Here is a 20,467-nt window from a genome sequence, read left to right as displayed (position 1 = left end):
GAAAATATCTGGTCGAAATTACTACATCGAATCTGGGACTTCGTGTTGAAGAAAACACATGGTACCAGGAGTGAAATACATTGTGTGTAGGTTCTGTGGGATATTTGAGGGCTCCACATCTTTCAGCGAGTGGTAGATCCGTTGTTGTTCCCAAGAGAGGGCGGAATCAAAAGCCACACCTATCGGGGCCAAACTGCGGGAGGCAGTGGTAGACAGGAGTGCCTGGCGTGCTCTGGTCCATGGGGTCACGAAGAGTCGGACACGACTAAATGACTAAACAACAACAGCATCAGGGGCGGAGGAAGGGGGTACGGTGGGGGCGGTCTGCCCTGGGTGTCACCACTGACGGGGGTAACAAAATGGCAGGCGGCACTCACCGTGGGGTGTGCAGCGCGCCCGAGCCATGCGTCTCTCCTGGTCCACTCGCCTCCTCCTCCCCGGCTATAGGGTGGCAGAGCTGGAGGAGGCAGGCAGACTCCTAGGAGGCCCCGCAGAGCGTCCTGCCCTGGCTGGCCCCACCCCCGCATGCAGCTGCCCCAGCCCCTGGGCGCAGATCACACATGCCGCCCCAGGCACCAGATCAGCTTGCTACGCTGCTGTAACCAATCACATGGAAGGCCTTTTAGAGCACCTCAAGTAGCTTTCAGTGACCAAAGCATAATAGGTCTGGATTCATCAAAACATTGTGCTATGTCAATCCGTTTCATATTTCATAAGAATTTATCAGTGCTCAGAGGCACAAAGTATAATCTGGATTGTAGGCTTTATGGCTCAGATTTTAAAGGACTCCATCTTACATATGTTCATTATAGTTCTAGATTTTATTGGTGCAAAGCACACTGTGTAACATTTTGTCCCTTTTAAAATTTGTGTTTACAGAAATTTTTTAACACTGCAACAGAGCCCCGTGACCAAACAGTGGCAAGAGAAACCACTTTGTCTGGGCAACAGTGGTTCATGTAGAGGTTTCTTTTCAGGACATATCTTGGGATTTGGTGAAGATGAAGTAGGTAAGACAAAAACAGCTTCTTTAGGATATTATTATATTTATAAGAAAAACTTGGCCAAGATGTGTCTTGTGTTATCTATCTATCTATCTATCTATCTATCTATCTATCTATCTACATATGTGTGCATTTATAAAAGTTCCATATTGCAATTCAATACGTTATTATCAGGGTGGTTCACAAGAGAAAAGAAACAAGATAATATTTTAAAATGTAATAAATTGAAAGCAAACAATAAAACACTAGGATTTAAAAGTAGCAATAAGATACTCAAATATTAAAAGCTCATCAGATATTAAAAGCCTGGGGAAATTTAAAAAATCTTCCCCTGGGACCCAAAATAACTTAGTGTAGGCACCAGGAGAGCCTTTCTAGAGAGAGAATACCATAAACAGGTCAATACCAAGAAGGCCCTGTCACCTCTTGCCTCAATTAGAGATTTTTTTATATATTAAGCAATTTATAAATGTGTTTAAATAAATAAAAACTTCAGGTAGTGTGGGTGCTCAAGAAGGGGCTCCAAAGATAGAAGCGGACTTTCCTTCTGATATCCACATCCTAATCTGTGCAGAGCCTTAAAAGTAAGCACTGGCACTTGGAATAGTACTAGAATAAAAGCCAATGGAGCTACATAAGCACAGGCAAGATATATTCTCAACAACAGCTCCAGTTAGTAACCTATGGGTTGCGTTTTCTACTGCTTACCATTTTTTTAGCAGTCTTCAGAGATACTCACCTACAACGCATTGCAGTAGTCTAAACAGGAGGTTTCCAGAACATGGACAAGCTATCTCCATAATGCACAGTGTACTGTGTATCTCAAGCACAGAATGTATATTCAGATCTTTAGACTTTGACCAGGGGGTCCCGGGTTCAGTTTCCATGCCCTGCTGTGAATCTTTGGGGCTTTATCAGCCAAGTTGTTCTTTATCAGTTCTGTTAGCTTTTAAAAAAAACAAAGAAAGAAAGAAACCAGAAATACTAATGTAAAGCAGAATTAAATAATTATTGTAATATCCTTGCCGCACAACAAGAAAGAGACACAAATTGTACATTAACTTTTCAGTTTTTTAGTGGCTACCACTAATCATTTATGGTATGCGTTTTCTTAACAGGTGAGGTCTACATCTTAGCAAGCAGTAAAAGCATGACACACTCTCACAATGGGAAGCTCTACAAAATTGTTGACCCCAAAAGGTAAGAGATGCTTTAGTAAGTGAGTGAGGCGCTGATTACCTAGAGGTGAGGCAGTGGCGAGGTGGACATTGTGCAAGCACATAGGTGGAACCAATCCAGTACACCTTCCTGTGCATTTGCACTATGCTACCCTCCCCTCTTCCTCCCAGTAAGCAGCACCGGCTCACCTGCCACAAGGAGGCCTTTTTTCAGCCAGAACTCTCCAGAGCTCAGTTCCGGCACCACTCAGGTGGGCACCATAGCCATTATAAGAGAACAATGGAGGTATTTATGGTGAGTTCTGGTACCTCTTTTTTTTTTTTTAAGAAAAACAGCACTGCCAAGAGTCACACAGCTAAGCAGAGAGAAAATGGGCTTATCCAGACTTACCTTTCCTCTGTTATTTCCAGGCACGGTCCAAGCACCCACCCACCCTTTTTTCTCTCTCCAGAGCCTTCCCTATGAAAACCCACTCTTTGTCATTCAAATGAATAAGCTTTCAAAATCATGAGTAAAATATTAGAACAACAGCTTTTTTATTGGAAATGGAGAAGGTACTGTGGAGTATTGTGGAGGCAGGGTAGTCCATCAATACTTGGATGTGTAGACTCTTGAGATGTGCAGGAAATGGCAAAGTGGCAGGGAAGCTGAAATAAGAGGGCTCTGCTTTGACAGAGGGGTATAAGTGATTCAGAATTTTGAACAACCTAACAGTAAATTAATAACATATAGGAAAGTTCCATTACTTTGTCATGTATCTGCCACTGAAATGTTATTAATTAAGAAGCAGATGTTACTGCAGTCAATCAAGCATACTATATTTGTTTTATTTATGAATTCTAGGTGGAAAAGTATTTTTGCAAAGCAAATCTTGCTGGCTTCATTTGGATTGTTTAGTCTGTTGGTGTGTGGATTTAGGCGAATTTTACACCTTTAATCCACTATTAGTATCTAATTACAAGGGGGTTGCTTTGTTTGACCTTGGCTTTGTGCTCCTGTTGCCTCGGCGATTAGGGTGGTCTCAAAATGACATACCTGAAAGGCCAGACCTCCCAATGCAGAGCTCCTGGTTAGCTATTTAATGTGTGGCAGAGGGTAATGCATCTGGCTAGAATAAGACAAGAGGGGAAAATACACTGTGCTAATGACACTATGTACTCTGGCATACATTTGAAATGAAACGGATTTAAAAAATGGAAAGCCAGGAAATATTTTGTTAAGATAGCAGCACTAAAGGATTTCACAAGATTTCTTTTACGGGTGTTTTGGCACGTGGGCAAAATTGCATTGAAATTATACCAGTGGGCTTTCCCTGCCAGTCTGCACAGAATTCCCTTGTTACTTCTCTGCAGTAGGATTCCACACCAGTTTCTGTAAGTGGAAGGCAGAGCAGTAGCTCTGCTCTTGTTTGATGCAAGCAGCAGGATCCCATAGGGATAGAACATGAAAAACTGCTCTTCTGTACATGCAACATCCCAAGTACATGCAACATTTCCTAATACCCTTTAAATACACCAAGCATTTCTTCCTAGAATAAATAGAACAGACCTGCTAGATGTCTAGTCAATAAGAACTGACATTTATCTTAAAAACTGGATCTTATCAGATGCACAGAAAAACTGAAGAAATTTTGCTTAACTGAGCTTCAAGTGGGTAAGATAGCATTTTCACAATAAGTAAAGCTCTCAGACCCAGGGGAATTAACAATACAATACAATCAAAATACAAGTCAAGCCTTTCAGGTGATAATAGGTCATGGTATGAGGCTGTCAGTGGCCCAATGTGCTTTTGGAAGCCACTGAGTTGGAATTGTCCGCTCCAAGAACTGCCTCACATTTGATAGAGTGGCCAGTGATGAAAGTCAATAAAATGATTTTCTGAAATTCATATACATGATACACAATCCGTCACTTCAAAGAATGAACAGGCCGAACCCTGAACACTGCTTCTGTCACCTTTACAACTGCATTGCACTTGTGGGGAGAAGAGAAAGGTGAGAAGCCTTGAGAGCTGTCCACCACTGTCAGGGATTGGTGCTGCCAAAGCTAGCAGAGATAAAACTCCAGGCTCACAGCCAGTCTCTGTCTTGAAGATTTATTTACAAAGTTCAAATGGTTACAAGAGCTTCAAAGGCATGTCCTTGCCTGTCTCCCTCAGATGCCACGAATGCCTTTTTCTTACTCCTCCTCCCCCAGCAGGCCAATCGTAGAAAGACCCGCCTCTTACTTCCTCTGTTCAGTGAATAGCTAGTTCTGGGCTCGGAATCCCCCCTCCCTGTTTCTTCTTCGGAGTCAGATGAGAAGCTGCTAATAAGCTCTTTCGGCTCTCTATAAGTGCTAGTCTCCCCCCCTCGGCTCTCTAGCCATTTGCACTTCCCTGACAACCACATACAGTGGTGCATCGCAAGACGAAAAGAATCCGTTCTGTGATTCTCTTCATCTAGCGGTTTTTTCGTCTTGTGAAGCAAACCCATTGACGGATTAGTGGATTAGCGCTACTAGCGGCTTTTAGCGGCTTATCGGCTTATCGGATCAGCTGCTTAGCGGCTTAGAAAAAGGGGGGGAAGGAAAAAAAACTGTAGGAACTCGCAAGACATTGTCGTCTTGCGAAGCAAGCCCATAGGAGATTCATTTTGCGAAGCACCTCCAAAACGGAAAACTCTTTCGTCTAGCGAGTTTTCCGTCTTGCGAGGCATTCGTCTTGCGGGGCACCACTGTACCGTATTTTTTGCTCCATAACACTCACTTTTTTCCTCCTAGAAAGTAAGGGGAAATGTCTGTGTGTGTTGTGGAGGGAATGCCTACGGGCGGCGGGGGGATCTGCTGCAGTCGTGAGCAGAGGATCCATGGTTTCCCTTCCTTCCCTCCTCTGTGGCTCGCTTTGAAACAGCAAAGCGGGAGAAGAGCCGCTGAGTGGGGAGGAGAGAGGGACAGAGAGCCTGCTTCTTTAAAGGAGCAAAGCGGGAGAGGAGGGGAGCCGCTTACACGAGTGTAAGCGGCTCCTGTCCGGTTGGCTCCTTTAAAGAAAGGAGAGGAGAGGAGCCTTCTCCTCTTGTACCCCTCTTCTTCATTATTAGCAGCATCCTTCTCCACCCACCCCACGTTCCTTCTCTCCTTAAACCCCTCTTCTGTATTATTAGCAGCATCCTTCGCCACACATCCCAGGCGTGCTCCTTGTCCCTTGAGTGCTTTTCCTTCCCTCCCCACTTAAAACGTGGTTACAAAGCACAGATCCACAGGGATCCTCAGGATTTTTGCACTGGGTCACCCTAAATTCACCATCAGATCACATAGCATGTCCATGGCTACTTCTTGCACCAAAAAAATCATGCACCCACTGTTGCCTGGGGCTGCAGTGGTGCAAAAACGTGGTTACAAAGCATGGATCCACATGGATCCTCAGGATTTTTGCATTGGGCTACTCCAAACTCACTGTCAGATCACATGTCTGTGGCCACAGCATGAACCACAAAAATCATACATCCACTGTTTCGTTTAGAATTTTTTTTTCTTGTTTTCCTCCTCTAAAAACTATGTGCGTGTTATGGTCGGGTGCGTGTTATAGAGCGAAAAATGCGGGTACCTCCTAGTGTTCCAGGAGAGGTGACTCCTCCCTCTTGCCCCCAACTGCTACTACAGGGCTACTCATGAACCATCTTGCCTTGAAAGGAGGACAAATACGGCTTTCCATAAGTTTCCTCACCCTCTAATTTGCTGCTACTGTTTCATTCTAGAGACGCATTCATGATTCTTGATCTATTTTTTTTTTTTTAATGTAAACCACTTTGTAAGGTTTGCCTGAAAAGCAGCATTGAGATATCGTAAAATAAATTGCTATTGGCTTCTCCTGTACAGCAGAAGTTTTCCACACATCATTAGTCATATCTGTGCTCAGCCTTCATAGAGATGAGGAAAGTCTTCATTGCCAAGCTGCCTGAAGTAAGGCAACAACACTTCAAGGAACAACTTTCATCATAATAAGGGGGTTTCAGGTGCCCTCCACATGCTTTGGAAGAACTCAGATTGGGGTTGCAGAGCTGCAAAGAGCAGGCTGACCACCATTGCTGACACACACTGTGGCCACACATATCTGCATGTTCAATCACTATGTGAGGAAACTCCACAGTTCTTGTATAAAATCCCTTTTGACACCAACCAGATGCACAGATTGTGGGGAAGGAGTGCAGCCCACATGTTCCTACAATCCCCCTCAGCCATCTTTTCAACATATTGTTGGTCTTTTGAACTCCCTTAATATTAACCCTGCTCAAGGGCACAGGCAGGTTTTTCAGTATTTAAATAGGGATGCCATGAAACAGTAACCCTGTTCCATTATTTTGTCTTCTTTTAATTGAAACTTAATTTGCTCCTGTTTGTACATTCATTCCCACCTTCTTCCACAGTGAGGGCATTTCCCACATTTTATAAAGTTTTAAAAGCAACATTTCCTTATTTACCTGTCATGCTTCTTGCTCCATTTCTTCTCCAAATTTCTTTGCAGGGAGAGCACAACAAATGCCTTGCAGACATATCTAGCTTCTCTCCCTCCCTTTTGGAGGGATTTATTTTTTGAATGTTGCATTAAGCTGTAAATAGTCATGAGCAAGGGAAACCCACAAAGAAACAAATCTGAGAGCTAGAAGCGTGTACGTATATGGAAAATGAGCAAACTAACATGGGGCAATGGAAAGAAGCATGAAACTGTGCTGGTGGTGGTTCAGATATGCCTTACCTGGCTAGCCTTAGACCAGGCATGTCCAAAGTCCGTTTCGGGGGCTAAAATCCTAAAATAAACCTCAATCCTAAAAAAAGGTCAACAACTTTGGTTGGCCCTCGTAGCCGTCCACTTCATCAAATCTGGCCCTCTTTGAAAAAAGTTTGGACACCACTGCCTTAGACGAATAATGATCTTTCAGCCAAATCTGATGAACATGTTTGAGGAATGAGATAAGAACTGCTGCAGAATACTTTATTTACCCTGTCCTGTATAAATGAGCGCCAATGACATTTAGCTCACTTTTCTTGTACTTTTGGAGTAGTTTTCCTATGCACTGTACAAACACTTCTGGCACAAATAACATCATTCAGTTCTGTTTCATTTGTAAGGAGCACTTTACGTTAGAAGACATGAATTAATAATAAAGAGCCTAAAACTGCAATCTATATAACTTTGTGGGGGGGAACCCTACTTTAAGGTAGTGATTCCTCAGGATGATTTCAGACCCTTTTACAACCCTATGATTCCGTAAAACACGCAGAATGAAAACCTCTTCTCCACAATTATCTTCTTATGCCCGATTGCCTTTAAATAATACTGTGGAACTATGCAATATAAAGCTGTCAGCAAACAGCAGTTGACTGGGGAATCCACCCAAGTGGACCATGAGATTTCCTTGGATTTAAAATGTACCTAATCCTTAAAGTCATTAGCAGTTGTAGAAGCCCAGAACGAGTGCTTCAAAATACATATGTATATTTAGAATAACATAATTAGCTCATTTTCCTATCTACATGCAGCTGCCTTCCTTGTGGGTGAAACATGCACATTAACGTTCTTTGAATTTGTAAACCCAAAGACTTTAAACTTTGTAACATCAGTTATGGGGGGGGTGTTATTATTTTAAAGTCACATCTTAATCCATGCACAGAGCACTTCCATTCCCCCTCTCTTCCTTTCTAACATTGGCTATTAAGGACCTCTTTGTGTACTTCATTTTATAAGGCAAAAAAATACCTCTTTGGTTTATATTTTGCCTGTTTTCGGATGCATACACGGAGCTGCTTTCTCTGCTGCCGTAAAGAATGTAATACATAATTGAGCAGCTTTAGCCCCGTAAGCCAGTTTCTTTCCTGATTCATCCGTCAAAGTGCTATGCAAGTGGCCCCCTAAATTGATAAATTCCCACAGTGCCTGTTGACCCAGCTGCCAAGGCCTCATGCAGCAGGTGTTGTTTTCATGACCACCCTGACAGTAATACAAACTGTTTAGCAGTTGCATTGACCTCACAGCTATTAACACTGATACAGGCTCCGCTGGGGACTAGTTTTCAAATATGACAGAATTTCTTAAAGACTAGAGGTCATGAACAAGTATACCATATAAGAATAAATTTGATATGCTGCTGGGTTTAAAAATCTGAAAGCAGGGAAGGCTCTTTTTCTTCCTCCCCACATCATTCCCTTGTAGTAAATCAAGTAATGAGCTCTTGGCATGCCTCCCAGCACTGAAAGCAAATGTACTGAAAAATCATACCTGAAGGGGTGCTGTGTTTATGCTAGGGAAGTAGTTACTTATTTGTTTTATTTAAAGAATTTTTAACCTGACTTTTAGGGTACACTGCCCTCACAAGGCAGTTTGTATTCAAATAAAATAAAATACAGTAATAGCAAACATACCATTAAATTAAAATTCATTATATTCAAAACAAAAGCATTAGCTGCTAAACATTATTTTTATGCAGCTGATTAACCAAATACAGACCAGGGGGAAAAACATATTCAGGGTTTTCTTTAAAACCAAGAGTGATGAGGCCTCTGTTGGTGATTAGGCCTAAGGAGAAATTAATTAAGAAAATGTTTGCATTGCTGTCCTCTGAAGAAAAGTTTTGATTCTTTCCTTTGGTCCCACTTCCTCTTCCATCACACCTGGATAAAGACAATTTTAGGTGGGATTTCTGCCACTGACAGGGGAATAGGGTTAATTTCATAACGTCCCCTCAAATCTATTAATTGTTGTTGTAAAGATAGCCTTTGACATTGCTGGTGGGTGTGCATTTGAATGCATGTTTGTGTAAACCTGTTGTTATTGTTTATTTGTATACCACCCTTTATCTGAAGATCACAGAGAGGTTCACAACATAAAAATATAAAACGAAAACCCAAAATACATAATAAAAGTAAGAACAACAAGAAAAAATAAACCCTTCTCCCACAAACACATTTAAAAGGGTGTATAGACTGTAATTAGCCAAAGACCTGCTTATAGAGAAATGTTTTCACCTGGTGCCTAAAGATATATAATGCGGGCACCAGGTGAGTCTCCCTGGGGAGAGCATTCCACAAATGGGGGGCCACTGCAGAAAAGGCCTGTTCTCATGTTACCACCCTCCAGACTGCTTGTGGCACACAAAGAAATGACTCAGATGATGATTGCAGGGTCTGGGCTGGTTTACATGGGGAGAGCAGTTGGGCCAGGATCAATGTAATATGCTCAAACCATCCTACCCTAGTGAGCAAACTGGCCCCAAAATTCTGCACCAGCTGAAGTTTCCAAAGCATCATCAAAGGCAGCCTTATGTATAATGCATTGCAGTAATCTAACCTAGAGGTTACCAGAGCATAGGCAACAGGCGTTAGACTATCCAAGTCCAGATAGGGGCACAGCTGGGCCACCAGCTGAAGCTGATGGAAGACACTCCACACCATTAAGACAAAGTGACCCTCAACTGACAGCAAAGGATCCAGGAATTACCCCCAAGCTATGTACCCACTTCTTCAGAGGGGGTGTAATCTCATCAAGAGCAGGCAGCCTCTCATCCATGCAGTCTAGAGAACTGCCCACTACCAGTGCCTCAGTCTTCTCTGGATTGAGCTTCAGTTTGTTGGCTCCCATCCAGTCCATTACCAAGGCAAGACAAGGGTTCAGCACATCCGCTGCCCCACCTGCAGATGTAAAGGAGAAGTAGAACTGTGTGTCATCAGCATATGTTGCGGCTTACTGCTTCTGGGCTTGGAATAGAGACCCAAAAAAGAGATCCCATGAACAGGGCTTTCAGGAAGAAAAGTACATGTCAGCATGAAACTGCATGCAGGCATACACATGCACCATTGTATGTAATATACAGTGACTGATTATGTCAAACACAGGGCTGCCAAATCACATTGATAGAGACTCCTAAGTATGAAGGTCAGCTTAAGCCTCTGGAACTCATGAAGTGGTTTGCTCCCCTGACTTGTCCATGACTCCGGCTTCACTTATCATTCTGATGGCTCTGCTGAGACGCCAGCTGCCTTTGGCTTTCCTTCAAGTGTCACCTCACAGCAGCCATTCCATCAGGCTCCAGCAGAGGGAGAGAATGGAAGCAGGGCTATTCCATCGGTGCTGAAAGACAAGCTTCCTGTGTCCCTTCTTTTCTCCTCTCATCTGTCACCTAGTAATACACATTCCATCAGTCTACCTGAACTGTTTCTATCCCAACTTGTCATTGTAAGAACTGTAGCTTTAAGAGGTGGTGTCTAAGTTTTTTTAGCCCTTTCCTCCTCCTGCCCTTTTCCCTTTTATGTTGTTTCTTCTAGATAGTAAGCCTGAGCGCAGGAACTGTCTTGTGTTGTGGGCTGCTCTGTGCTGCTCAAGAACTCTTTTTAATTGAAATGTGGGGCAAAATGCTTTCAATTTAAAAAATGAAACAAGTGTAACACGACCCAAAGTATCCAGTAATGCATTTCTGGAGCTCATTGATACATATAGTAATAGAAGCATAGAATTACAGAGCTGGAAGGGATCTCAACTCATCTAGCTCAGCGGCAATGCAGGAAGTCCACCACCAGAACATTCCTGAGAGTTGGCCATCCAGTCTGTGCTTACAAACCTCTAGCAAGGGAGAATTCAGTACCTTCCAAGGCAGTTTCAGCACCTGAAGGTTTATTATTGTGTGACACTACCATAAGACAAGGTGCTCTGTTTATTTCATTACACAGTATTCATGAAAACTTGATTGCTTCTCTAGGTCCTTTGCGGTATATTACAGAGCTGCAATCCTAATGTGTGTGTGTGGTACTGGGGTATATGATTGCCAACAGACATTCTGAATGCTTAAATCTATAATAATCTGTGTCAGTTTTGGCTTCTGGGCTATATGAATAGATGGTAGTTTATGTGGAAATTTTTGTGAGATATTTTTTCTGATGTGCTCCCAACTTTCTCCAGCAGAGATTCTCCCACTCTGTTTAAACTGGAGTCCACTGTTGTAATCTTTCCACCATCTGAACCAAGCAGTGATAGATCAGACAAGTTCAAACATACATGTTAAAAATAAGATTAATTAAGCTATAGCAAACACAGGGAAAATAAAAAGCAACATGTACAAAACTATTGGTTCTTATGTGAAATTGTCTATTAGCCTGCAAACATAGGTGACCTCCAGTTGCCTCAAGTTCAGTTCTGACCCCAGGCCCAGTTGTCCCTCCTGGTTCTGCTGTTCTGTGCTTGCTTCATTACTCTAGTTCCTCAATCCCAGGTCTCTCCCCCTTCCACCTACACATACATTGTTCTTTTTCCCTCTAACTATAGTGGGTCATGGGTTCGAGCCCCCGCGTTGGGCAAAAAGTTCCTGCATTACAGGGGTTTGAACTAGATTATTCTCATGGCCCCTTCCAACTCTATGAGTTAATGATTCTTCTTATGATGTGTGTAGTTCTATTCACTGGTAGGTAGGTAGGTAGGTAGGTAGGTAGGTAGGTAGGTAGGTAGGTAGAATATGTGCATGCCATTTTAGTCCTACATATATATCTCTGCTAAAAATATTAGTAAGAACTTCAAAAAATCAGTGGCACCATTATCATTAACTGCTGATACTGGTGTGTTTGAAATAAGATTTTTAAAAAAGAATGACAACTTCATTCTTATTAGCACCTAAACTAATTTTTAAAAGTTCTGGTTTTACCAAGATAGTAGAATGTCCAAGAGGACCTTAGGAGGAGCTATAAAGCTCCTATAAAGCAGTGTGACCAGGCTTCTTTGAAAATATTGTTGCTGGCTATAATGATTGCTGAATAGCATATTGTTCTAAAACAGTGGATTTCATCATCATAAAAACTCTTAAAATGTATGCAAGATATAATTTTCCACAACTTTATAAACTCTGTTGCATGGACCATTTTAAACAGCTTTCTTTTGGAGGAAAAAAAATGAATCCAGTCTATGTGTAAACAATTTCTCTTTGACCCTGACTTTTAAAAATGTATGTTGCCTGTATATTTTTCTACAGGCCTTTAGTCCCAGAAGAATGCAAAAGAACAGCTCTTCCTGCCCAGATATTGACATCTGAATGCTCAAGGCATTGTCGAAATGGGCACTGCACTCCCACGGGAAAATGCTGCTGTAATCAAGGCTGGGAAGGCGAGTTCTGCAGAATTGGTTAGTATTCCGTTCACAATAATTCATGGAAATAGCAAGCTTCCATCAACTTCTGACAAAAGTGTTTTTTTTTTTAATCCATATATTTTAAATTCCTCATTTACTCAAGCTTCTATCAGCAAGCAATGAATGGGTGGGAGGGGAAGGGAAATCACAAAGAGCAAGAGACTCGGAAATTTGCTTTCATCAAATGACATGTGTGCATTTGATAAACTGTGCCAAAGCTATCCTGGTTGTTGCTCATATGTAGTGTGTTTGGGACCACTGGAATGAAACGACACACATCTGGGGACTAACACTGTCACCAAACATAAACATTCATTTGCCATCCTTCAAATGCTTCTCCACGCTTTCAGTCAGTTTCTCTGTACATACAAGAGGAGCTGTGGAAGTAGGCCTGGGGATGAGAAGATGGAAGTGGGATACAGGTTAAATGGAGAGAATGAGTGAGGCAAGGAAACCTCTGAAGCATGCAGCCATAGAGTCCTTGAGGGACATCTGTCTCACCATACTGTTCAAAGACCAGAAGGAACTTCCTACAGTCATTCTGTTCAAAGGAGACATTCTGACCACCGCCACCTGGCCAGCTAAGGGCAATGCACTCCAGGAAGGGATCCTAGTGAGTTAGAACAGTGTCTATGGATGTAATATGTACCCTGTCCAAGTGTCTCTGTTGACCCATAGGCAGAATAACAGTTGATAAGAATGTGGCAGACTCCCTAAATCAGAGAGATACTTTCATGAGCAAGGTATTCTTTTACATATTTCTGTTATATTTTTATCCAAGTTTCTTTTCCCATAATGTATCATGACCTATTTTATATTCTGAGAAACAGACAAAAGCAAATGGTTCATTTTTTTGGAAGTAACTAAATAAATCCATACTGCTGCCATTATGATGGAGAAATAGTTCCCATTTTGTACATACGGATTTTTTTCCTGATTCTTGGGAAAGCCTCTGCATAAGAGTTTTTTTGTGTGTGTTTTTACAGCAAAATGTGAACCAGCCTGTCGACACGGGGGTGTCTGCATACGACCAAATAAATGCATGTGTAAAAAAGGATATCTTGGTCTTCAGTGTGAGCAAGTGGATAGAAACATCCGAAGAGTGACAAGGGCAGGTATTCTTGATCAGATCATAGACATGACATCCTATTTGCTGGATCTAACCAGCTACATTGTATAGTGTCTGGGACTTATTTGGATACCACATTTTCAATGGGCATTTGTTTTTCAAATCTTCTCTTCTCTTCTCTCTCTCTCTTCCCCCCCACCAAAAGACTCTTATCCTGCTTTGAAACTCCAGTGATTCCACTGGGTTTGTAGATCTGCCTTTTTACCTTTTCAGAGAAGCAAAAACGTACAATTCACGCACAAACATCTGGTTGCATAACTAGTGGAATTCCAAAATTATATTTCCTCATGTGAAGTAGTTTACACAGAAATGCCACTGTTACCACAAATAATTTCCAATGGTGTCACTATGAATATTTGATATCCCACCATTTTTTGTGTATAACTATCTGAGTATAGCAATCAGAAAAGGAGTTTTGAAACTGTTGGCCATTATTAAATTTTGATTTTAACCATGGTTAAGATATTTGGCAGGTGGATTCAAATGACCAATTGCCATCAAATTCATGTAACAATAAACACATTGGGTTTTTCCCCTTCCATTAAAAGTTGTTCTCTGAACAGGATGGGAAAAGGATATTGTAGTAAGAACTATTATCCACTGGAATCTTCAGATGAACAAATTATGACATTAAAACATGACCATGTGAATCTACCCCACCGTTTTAAGACAATGTTTCGGAACTCCTGAATGCATTCTTATATAGGCAATTCATTGTAAGATTGTAATCTACACTTCTATCAATGTAACAGAACGTTATGCACTTAACTACTTTATCTGGCATAGATGCAAAAATCTGGCTATCGCAGCTTAATTTCCACACTGTTTTAAGTTCTTCATAATTAAATTATATCTGCATATTTTAAAACCAGTCATTGTAGAAGGTCTGTTTTTTGTTTGTTTTTTTACTGAATATCTTATTTAACAATGGGCACTGGGTTTGTGTTACATATTTATATTATTTTATTTTAATTTTTTATAATATAGACATCATCTAGATGAACAGCTATGCCATGTCCTGTCAAATACTAAAGTTACCTTTTTCTCCAAATTAATTGGAATGATGGGGAGCGAAAGAGCAAACACACTCTTTAATGTGTTGTGGACATAATGTAGAAATGTATCCTTGTGTCAGCCTTTGTTCGTAATCGACGGAGAAACAGCTGCAGCCAATCAACCAGTCGCTGCAAATGTTGATAGAGTTCTTTCCACTATATCAGGACTGGCCCATTTTTATATGGTATATGAATTTATTGCAGAATTCACATTGAATGGAACTTCACTGGATGGGAGCTCACTTTAGCTAAAGTCTTGCCTGTGTTAAGAGGACACTTGTACAAATCATTAAAATTATGATTATTGCCAAATATGGTTCAAAATGTAAATGTTTCTTGGAGAGTTAACATAATGCTGTTTCCTTTTTGTAAATGTATCAATAAATTTGATGTACATGCTGTATTCAGAATTGTTAAAGTATTGATTAATATTGGAACTATAGGATCACCCTCAGAATTTAAAATGCTTATTCCTGCAATACTTGTGCTGTAGTCTGTGTGTTCATACTTGCGGTGTATATCAATTTCTCTTTGTGCTATTGTTTTTGCAGAGAAGTCTTCCCACACAGAGAGAAGGGAAGAGCAAGGGTGCCCTTCGTCCCACAGTTCATCAAACACCTGTTCCTCCTACACCAACAGTGTGCAGTGTTTTAAGCAATGTAGCCTGACACTTTGACCAAACATTCCCAGCCTCCTTGAGAATGCTATCTGTAGGAGAGGGAACGCATTTATAAGAGTGAGTTCTTCAGTCACTAAATGAAATCAAGCCATTTCTTCATACATTTTAGTACTGCTGCAATTTGTAAGCAAAACGCAATAGGTAAGCTGTTGGTGTCCAAACATCGGTTTTAGAGACAGCAGAAGGAAGCAGCGCCTGCACTTGCCATCCACCTATGATTCCTCTTGGGTTTCAAATGACCTCCTGACAAATGGAAATTGGTTGAGAAATCTTGGTCGAGTGCTTAGTGAACAATGGGGCAGCATTAAAAAGTGCATGCATAATTTTGCACAATGTAGACCCAACTGACACTCTATTCAGAGAAGGTTCAGGATTAAATGAGCATGGAGACCAAATTACCCTCTTACCCCAGAAAAGGGTGGTCTCTTCCAGTCATGCTAGCACGTCATTGGCTAAGCAGTGTGACAAATCTCGCAATGAACCCTGCAATAGCCTGCATCTGTAGGTTAATAGCAGCCCTTTGTCTCCATTGCTTTCTCCCTATAGTCTTTTTACTGAATCACATCACAAAAAGTTTTACAATTAAAAAAAAATGTCCTGGCAACCATTTTTGTACATTGACCTTACCTTCTAATCTTCTCTTATTCAACGTGGGGGTGGCATTAACAAAATGTGAACTTCTAGAGAATGAGGCAGCTGTCTAAATCTATCAAATCGTGCTGTTTTATTACACATTACACTGTTCACATAGCTTTGCCAGAGTAAGAATGAAGTTACTGCAACGTTTACAAGCGACTCACATTTAGATGATTCAAATAGCTGGTATTTCCATGCAGACCTGGGTGAGGGAGAAAGAGAGGGGTTTTTTTCATAGCTAGCAAAACTTCATCTATGACAAGTAAATATGTTCGGTTCCTATGTTTTTCAAGCAATTTAAACAATAGAAGGTAAACTGTGGTAACAAGAGCCCAAGGCTGCATTCTTATAGAAGGTGAAAATATTGAAGTGAGTAAATATGTCAACCACACACGTTGGTTCATAAAAAAACACAGGGATATATAATAACTGAAATCATGGCATTATTTTGTTAGTGGTTATACAAAAAAACCCCCAAAACTCTTGCCAATTTGCAATAACTAATTGCAGTGCAAGTGGCAATGACACAAAGTCTGTTTTATAATATTGAACTGGAGTAGCAATTGAAACAGCCCAAACTACACAATTAAAATATTAAATTGGAATAATATGGAAAGGAATGTGTGTCTGTGAACGTCTCCTACAAGTATATAATATAGCATGAGAACTCCCTGATGGAAATAAATTGTTTTCAGTAAATTCACTGAAAAACTAAGCTGCATATTTATGAAAAGCACCACAATTATTGAAGAAGTCAATGGATGACTTTAAGCCTTATTTCTAAAAACTGCCCTTTAAGCTTAAAAAGAGGCTAAACAGAATATAGTAATTACCTTGAGTAATGGCATGCAAAAATATGTAAATTATTTCTGTGACAATTTCATTGCTAATTAAGCTCACACCATGGCAACTCACAATGCGACCCTAAAAATGAAGTTTACCATGAAACTTTTGCCCCCAGTAAAAATTAAGGTCGGTGGGGCAATCAGTTAATAGGCTCAAAGAAGAGCATATGACTTTTGTACTTGCGCTCAAGCTTTTCTTTCATCAGCCTCTCCTGGTCTGCAATTCTAATGAGGTTATTTTGAAATATTGTCTTTGTTTCCACAGCAATGATATTTTGGGGTAGAAAGTGCTCTCATGCGCAAAAAAACTCTGCATATGCCAGTGCATATGCGTATATCTACTTAGGAAGTTGAATGAATTTCAGTAATTTTATCTCTCACCTTTAAAGAACAATGCAAACAAGAACGCTCTTATGAAAAATATTTAACTAATAATCTATAAATAACTATAGCAACCATTAATTAGTGACAAGTGTGTGTAGACCCACTGGTCTGTCATTACATGACTCTTGAGAGCCTGGATATTTGGCAGAAATGTCACAGTTCTTGTGATATTAAGGTGCCATCATTAAGCTATTCTCTAATTAGTTATAGCAGGCCTGTATATTTTCTTCTGTCAGCTGACTATTATGTTGCATGTCCAGGGCATATGATTAGGCCAAAAGCCACAGACTGACACTCAACCAAGTCCACGTTAAAGGAACTGCATGAAATTTAGGGCATGTCTATGTATGTTGTCTGGGATTTATATCCCACCATGTTCCATATTCCTAGATAATTGGGAACAGGGTTGCAGCCTTAAGGGCGGAAGTTGTACCACTGAAGGTGCAGTGATCAGTTGGTACAGTCAAAGGTAAGAGAAATCTATGGATGTAGAGAGGCCCAGGCTATCAATGGAATTATCATAGAATTAAGGACTGGTAAGGAAAACATGGGCAACTCTATTTCCATTTATTTCCTTTATCTATGACTGCTCAAAATAACTAACTGTGTCCAGAACTGCAGAGGGCTGCTGAACTCTTACGTTCCAAACATGCTGGATTTTCAGGGCTCAGCTTCCTACGCTGATGCTGGATGGGATGATGTCGGGACACTTCATAATAGCAGGGTGCTTGGTCACGCTTGAAGTCTGAATGTGCTGGTCCTGTGCTAGGTGGATAAATTATCTGGGTCTCACTCCACGCCTCTCTGGTGCTTATGCCCTTCAGTACCTGACATTATAGTGAGGAAATCATGAGCAAAACAAAACCCATTCCTGCCCCACTCTCAACTGGTACCTATAATGGCATACAGAGAGCAGGTTCTGCCCTTTGTGATAAGCTAGACAATGCAGTATTTTGGGTTTCCTCATCATTCCTTATCACAAGACAGTGTCATCTGTGTGGAATGTTAAGGAAACAGCAAGGCTGAGGTTCCCTTATGTTCGGAGGCAGTAATGCTTCTGAATACCAGTCGCTGGGAACCACAGGAGAGGAGCGTGTTATTGTGCTCAAATCCTGCTTAGTAATTTCCCACAAGCAACTGGTTGGCCACTGCAGAAACAGCACGCTGAACTAGATGGGCCATTGGTCTGATCCAGCAGACTCCTCTTATGTTCTTCATCACACTAAAACAGGGCTCTGCTTTTCTTGGTTTCAGCCCTTTAGCATTCCTAGCCTAATGATTAATCTGTCAAGCAGAACAAAGAGTAACTCTTACTGTTTTAAAAACAAAGCACCAGTACAACAGGATACATGCAGAGATATGTGGCTAGTCCAGATAGGAGGAGGTCTGAACAAATGAAGAAGGTAATCCTATATCTACTCCCATGCCTCTGGAGTAACAAGCAGTGATGTTCATTGGTCCATTCCTGTACCAGGCCTGCAGATCTTGCTCAGCACAACTTCCCTATAACATGATAATTTGCAGGATTGCATTTACAAGGAGTAAGGGATGGCTTTTTATGGCATTTTTACGATTTAAAAGTTTTCAATTATTTTAAAATAAGTGCAGCTCTAACACTGATTTCAGATCACACATGATTATAGATATCCTCATTCTATATGTAGCATATCTTTATCACACTAGTGTATATAGACATCATAATGTTATCAGCTAAAACTTGGGAGACATGTGTTTGAACAAGGAAGAAAGGAGCCATAGCTGAAGTCTTGGTTTTCAATGCTACACAACAAAGCCTACATATTGTTAATGAAGTTTAGTATATTACATATTTGTATTTCTCCTTCAACTTTTCAAACATTGTCTGCTTGCTTATATAACAATAAAACATCTACTTTTTAATCTCTCCAAGTATGTCTGCTATATCCCTCCCCACTCCACAAAATACATTTAGAATTTGTTTGGTTGGGGGGATGACTCTTGAAGGAGAAGGATGAAATTAAGTAAATGTGCCTAGGGTTACAACTGAAGCCCAGTTATTAGTCCCGTGTTTCAAACTAAGCAGGTCTGGGCCTAGTCAGTGCTCAAATGGAAGACTACCTGGAAACATGTATGCCACCTTGGGTTCCATGTTAGGGGGAAAATGGGATATAAATGCAAAAAAATAAAAAGCAGTGAAATGGGATTTAGCAGCAGCAGCCTAGGCACGTCTACTCAGAGGTAATTCCCATTGAATTCAGTGGTATTGACGCTTAGGTAAGTGTGCACAGGATTGCAGCCTTAATGTAATTAACCCACATGTTGCTGACTCAATGAAAGCACATTGCAACCAACTTTTGCTATAGTCAGCTGTAGCTCAGTGGTGGACGACATGATCTGCAGACAGAAGGCCCCAGCTTTAATCCCTGGCTCCTCCAGCTAAAAGGATCAGGTAGCAGGCAACATGAAAGATTCTACGTGTGACCCTGAATTGCTGCTACCCACGACAGATAAGGCTAAGCTAAGCAGGCAAGAGCTTGAGCTGGTACAAAACAGGTTCACCTTTCCCTTCTGTTGCAGTGTTTTATTTTTTCCTGGCTGCGCCCATAGCAGCTGCATGACAGCTGCAGCTTTTCCGCCATGGTGATGGAGAGAGGTGCACCTCTGCTTCCATCCAGTTGCGCCTGGTTATTATAATATCAGAGGGAGGACCAAAAAAAATATGTGTTACATTTGATAGGCTCTGTTGCACAGAAACGCACTCCATAAGGCTCAGGCCCTAATTACTCAGCATATGGTCCTGCCATCATCAGCTGGCTTTGCTTGCTTTGGTGATTTATTAAGAAGTTACAAAAACCTGCTGACATATTTATACGTCTTGTAATTAATATGCACCTGACCTTTCATTTTTGTTTTGAAGAACTTTGCACATGGGTTTTACCTCAGGTCCTGGGAATGCTCAGCTGGCCTCCATCCTGCAAGCCACTGCATTTAAGTAATCTCATTGAAATGAGAGACGTGCCAGGATATGATTTCAGGATGGTGTCCATTTGGAATAATGAGTCTTTCATTCCATCAACACCTCAAAACAACATCTGGGTTATATTTTTCTTTTTCAGTAGAATTATATTTAGGATTTTTTTTTTAAATACCAATCTGTCTCATGGGAGCGTTTCAGGTGTTATGCTGTCTGGACGCTCATCGCCAATTGCCAGGAAGGGTGGAGTCACCTGATCAGCTTGGAATCAAAGGATTTGCATTTGGGACCCCACCTCCTCACAATATTACAAACTAATGGGTGGAGAGTACACCTGCTAGGAAACGTAATATTATTGCTGCAGCTGCAGTTTGTAATGGTCACAGAAGGCTTTGATGGCTCCATTACTCAGGAGGAGATCAAGAGCAAAGGAAATGGATTTAAAAAAATAAAGAAGTATAAC

At 41.1% G+C, this 20,467-nt stretch overlaps 2 protein-coding genes across 4 annotated transcripts in view; one reads left to right on the top strand and one right to left on the bottom strand.

Moving 5' to 3' along the window:
- HHIP (hedgehog interacting protein) overlaps positions 1–15,198 on the top strand; it is a 71,476-nt gene extending 56,278 nt beyond the window's left edge. Inside the window, exons 10-14 of one of the 3 annotated variants that reach the window (XM_081208387.1) lie at positions 880–1,010; positions 2,123–2,204; positions 12,169–12,317; positions 13,310–13,434; positions 15,059–15,198. In XM_081208387.1, coding sequence (XP_081064513.1) covers positions 880–1,010; positions 2,123–2,204; positions 12,169–12,317; positions 13,310–13,434; positions 15,059–15,175 — 604 coding nt within the window. In that variant the 3' untranslated portion in view covers positions 15,176–15,198. Of the gene's footprint in view, positions 1–879; positions 1,011–2,122; positions 2,205–12,168; positions 12,318–13,309; positions 14,987–15,058 lie in introns of those variants that run through there. The other 2 variants (XM_081208386.1, XM_081208388.1) reach the window with 2 other exon arrangements.
- A 705-nt stretch (positions 15,199–15,903) lies between these two features.
- ANAPC10 (anaphase promoting complex subunit 10) overlaps positions 15,904–20,467 on the bottom strand; it is a 61,197-nt gene continuing 56,633 nt past the window's right edge. Inside the window, exon 5 of the mRNA XM_081208483.1 lies at positions 15,904–16,024. Within this exon, the coding sequence (XP_081064609.1) occupies positions 15,998–16,024 (27 nt within the window). The 3' untranslated portion in view covers positions 15,904–15,997. The remainder of the gene's footprint in view (positions 16,025–20,467) is intronic.

This window comes from Podarcis bocagei (genome assembly GCF_964188305.1).
Source record: "Podarcis bocagei genome assembly, chromosome: 9".
NCBI classification, from domain to species: Eukaryota; Metazoa; Chordata; class Lepidosauria; order Squamata; family Lacertidae; genus Podarcis; species Podarcis bocagei.
This window is presented reverse-complemented; position numbering and strand designations above follow the sequence as displayed.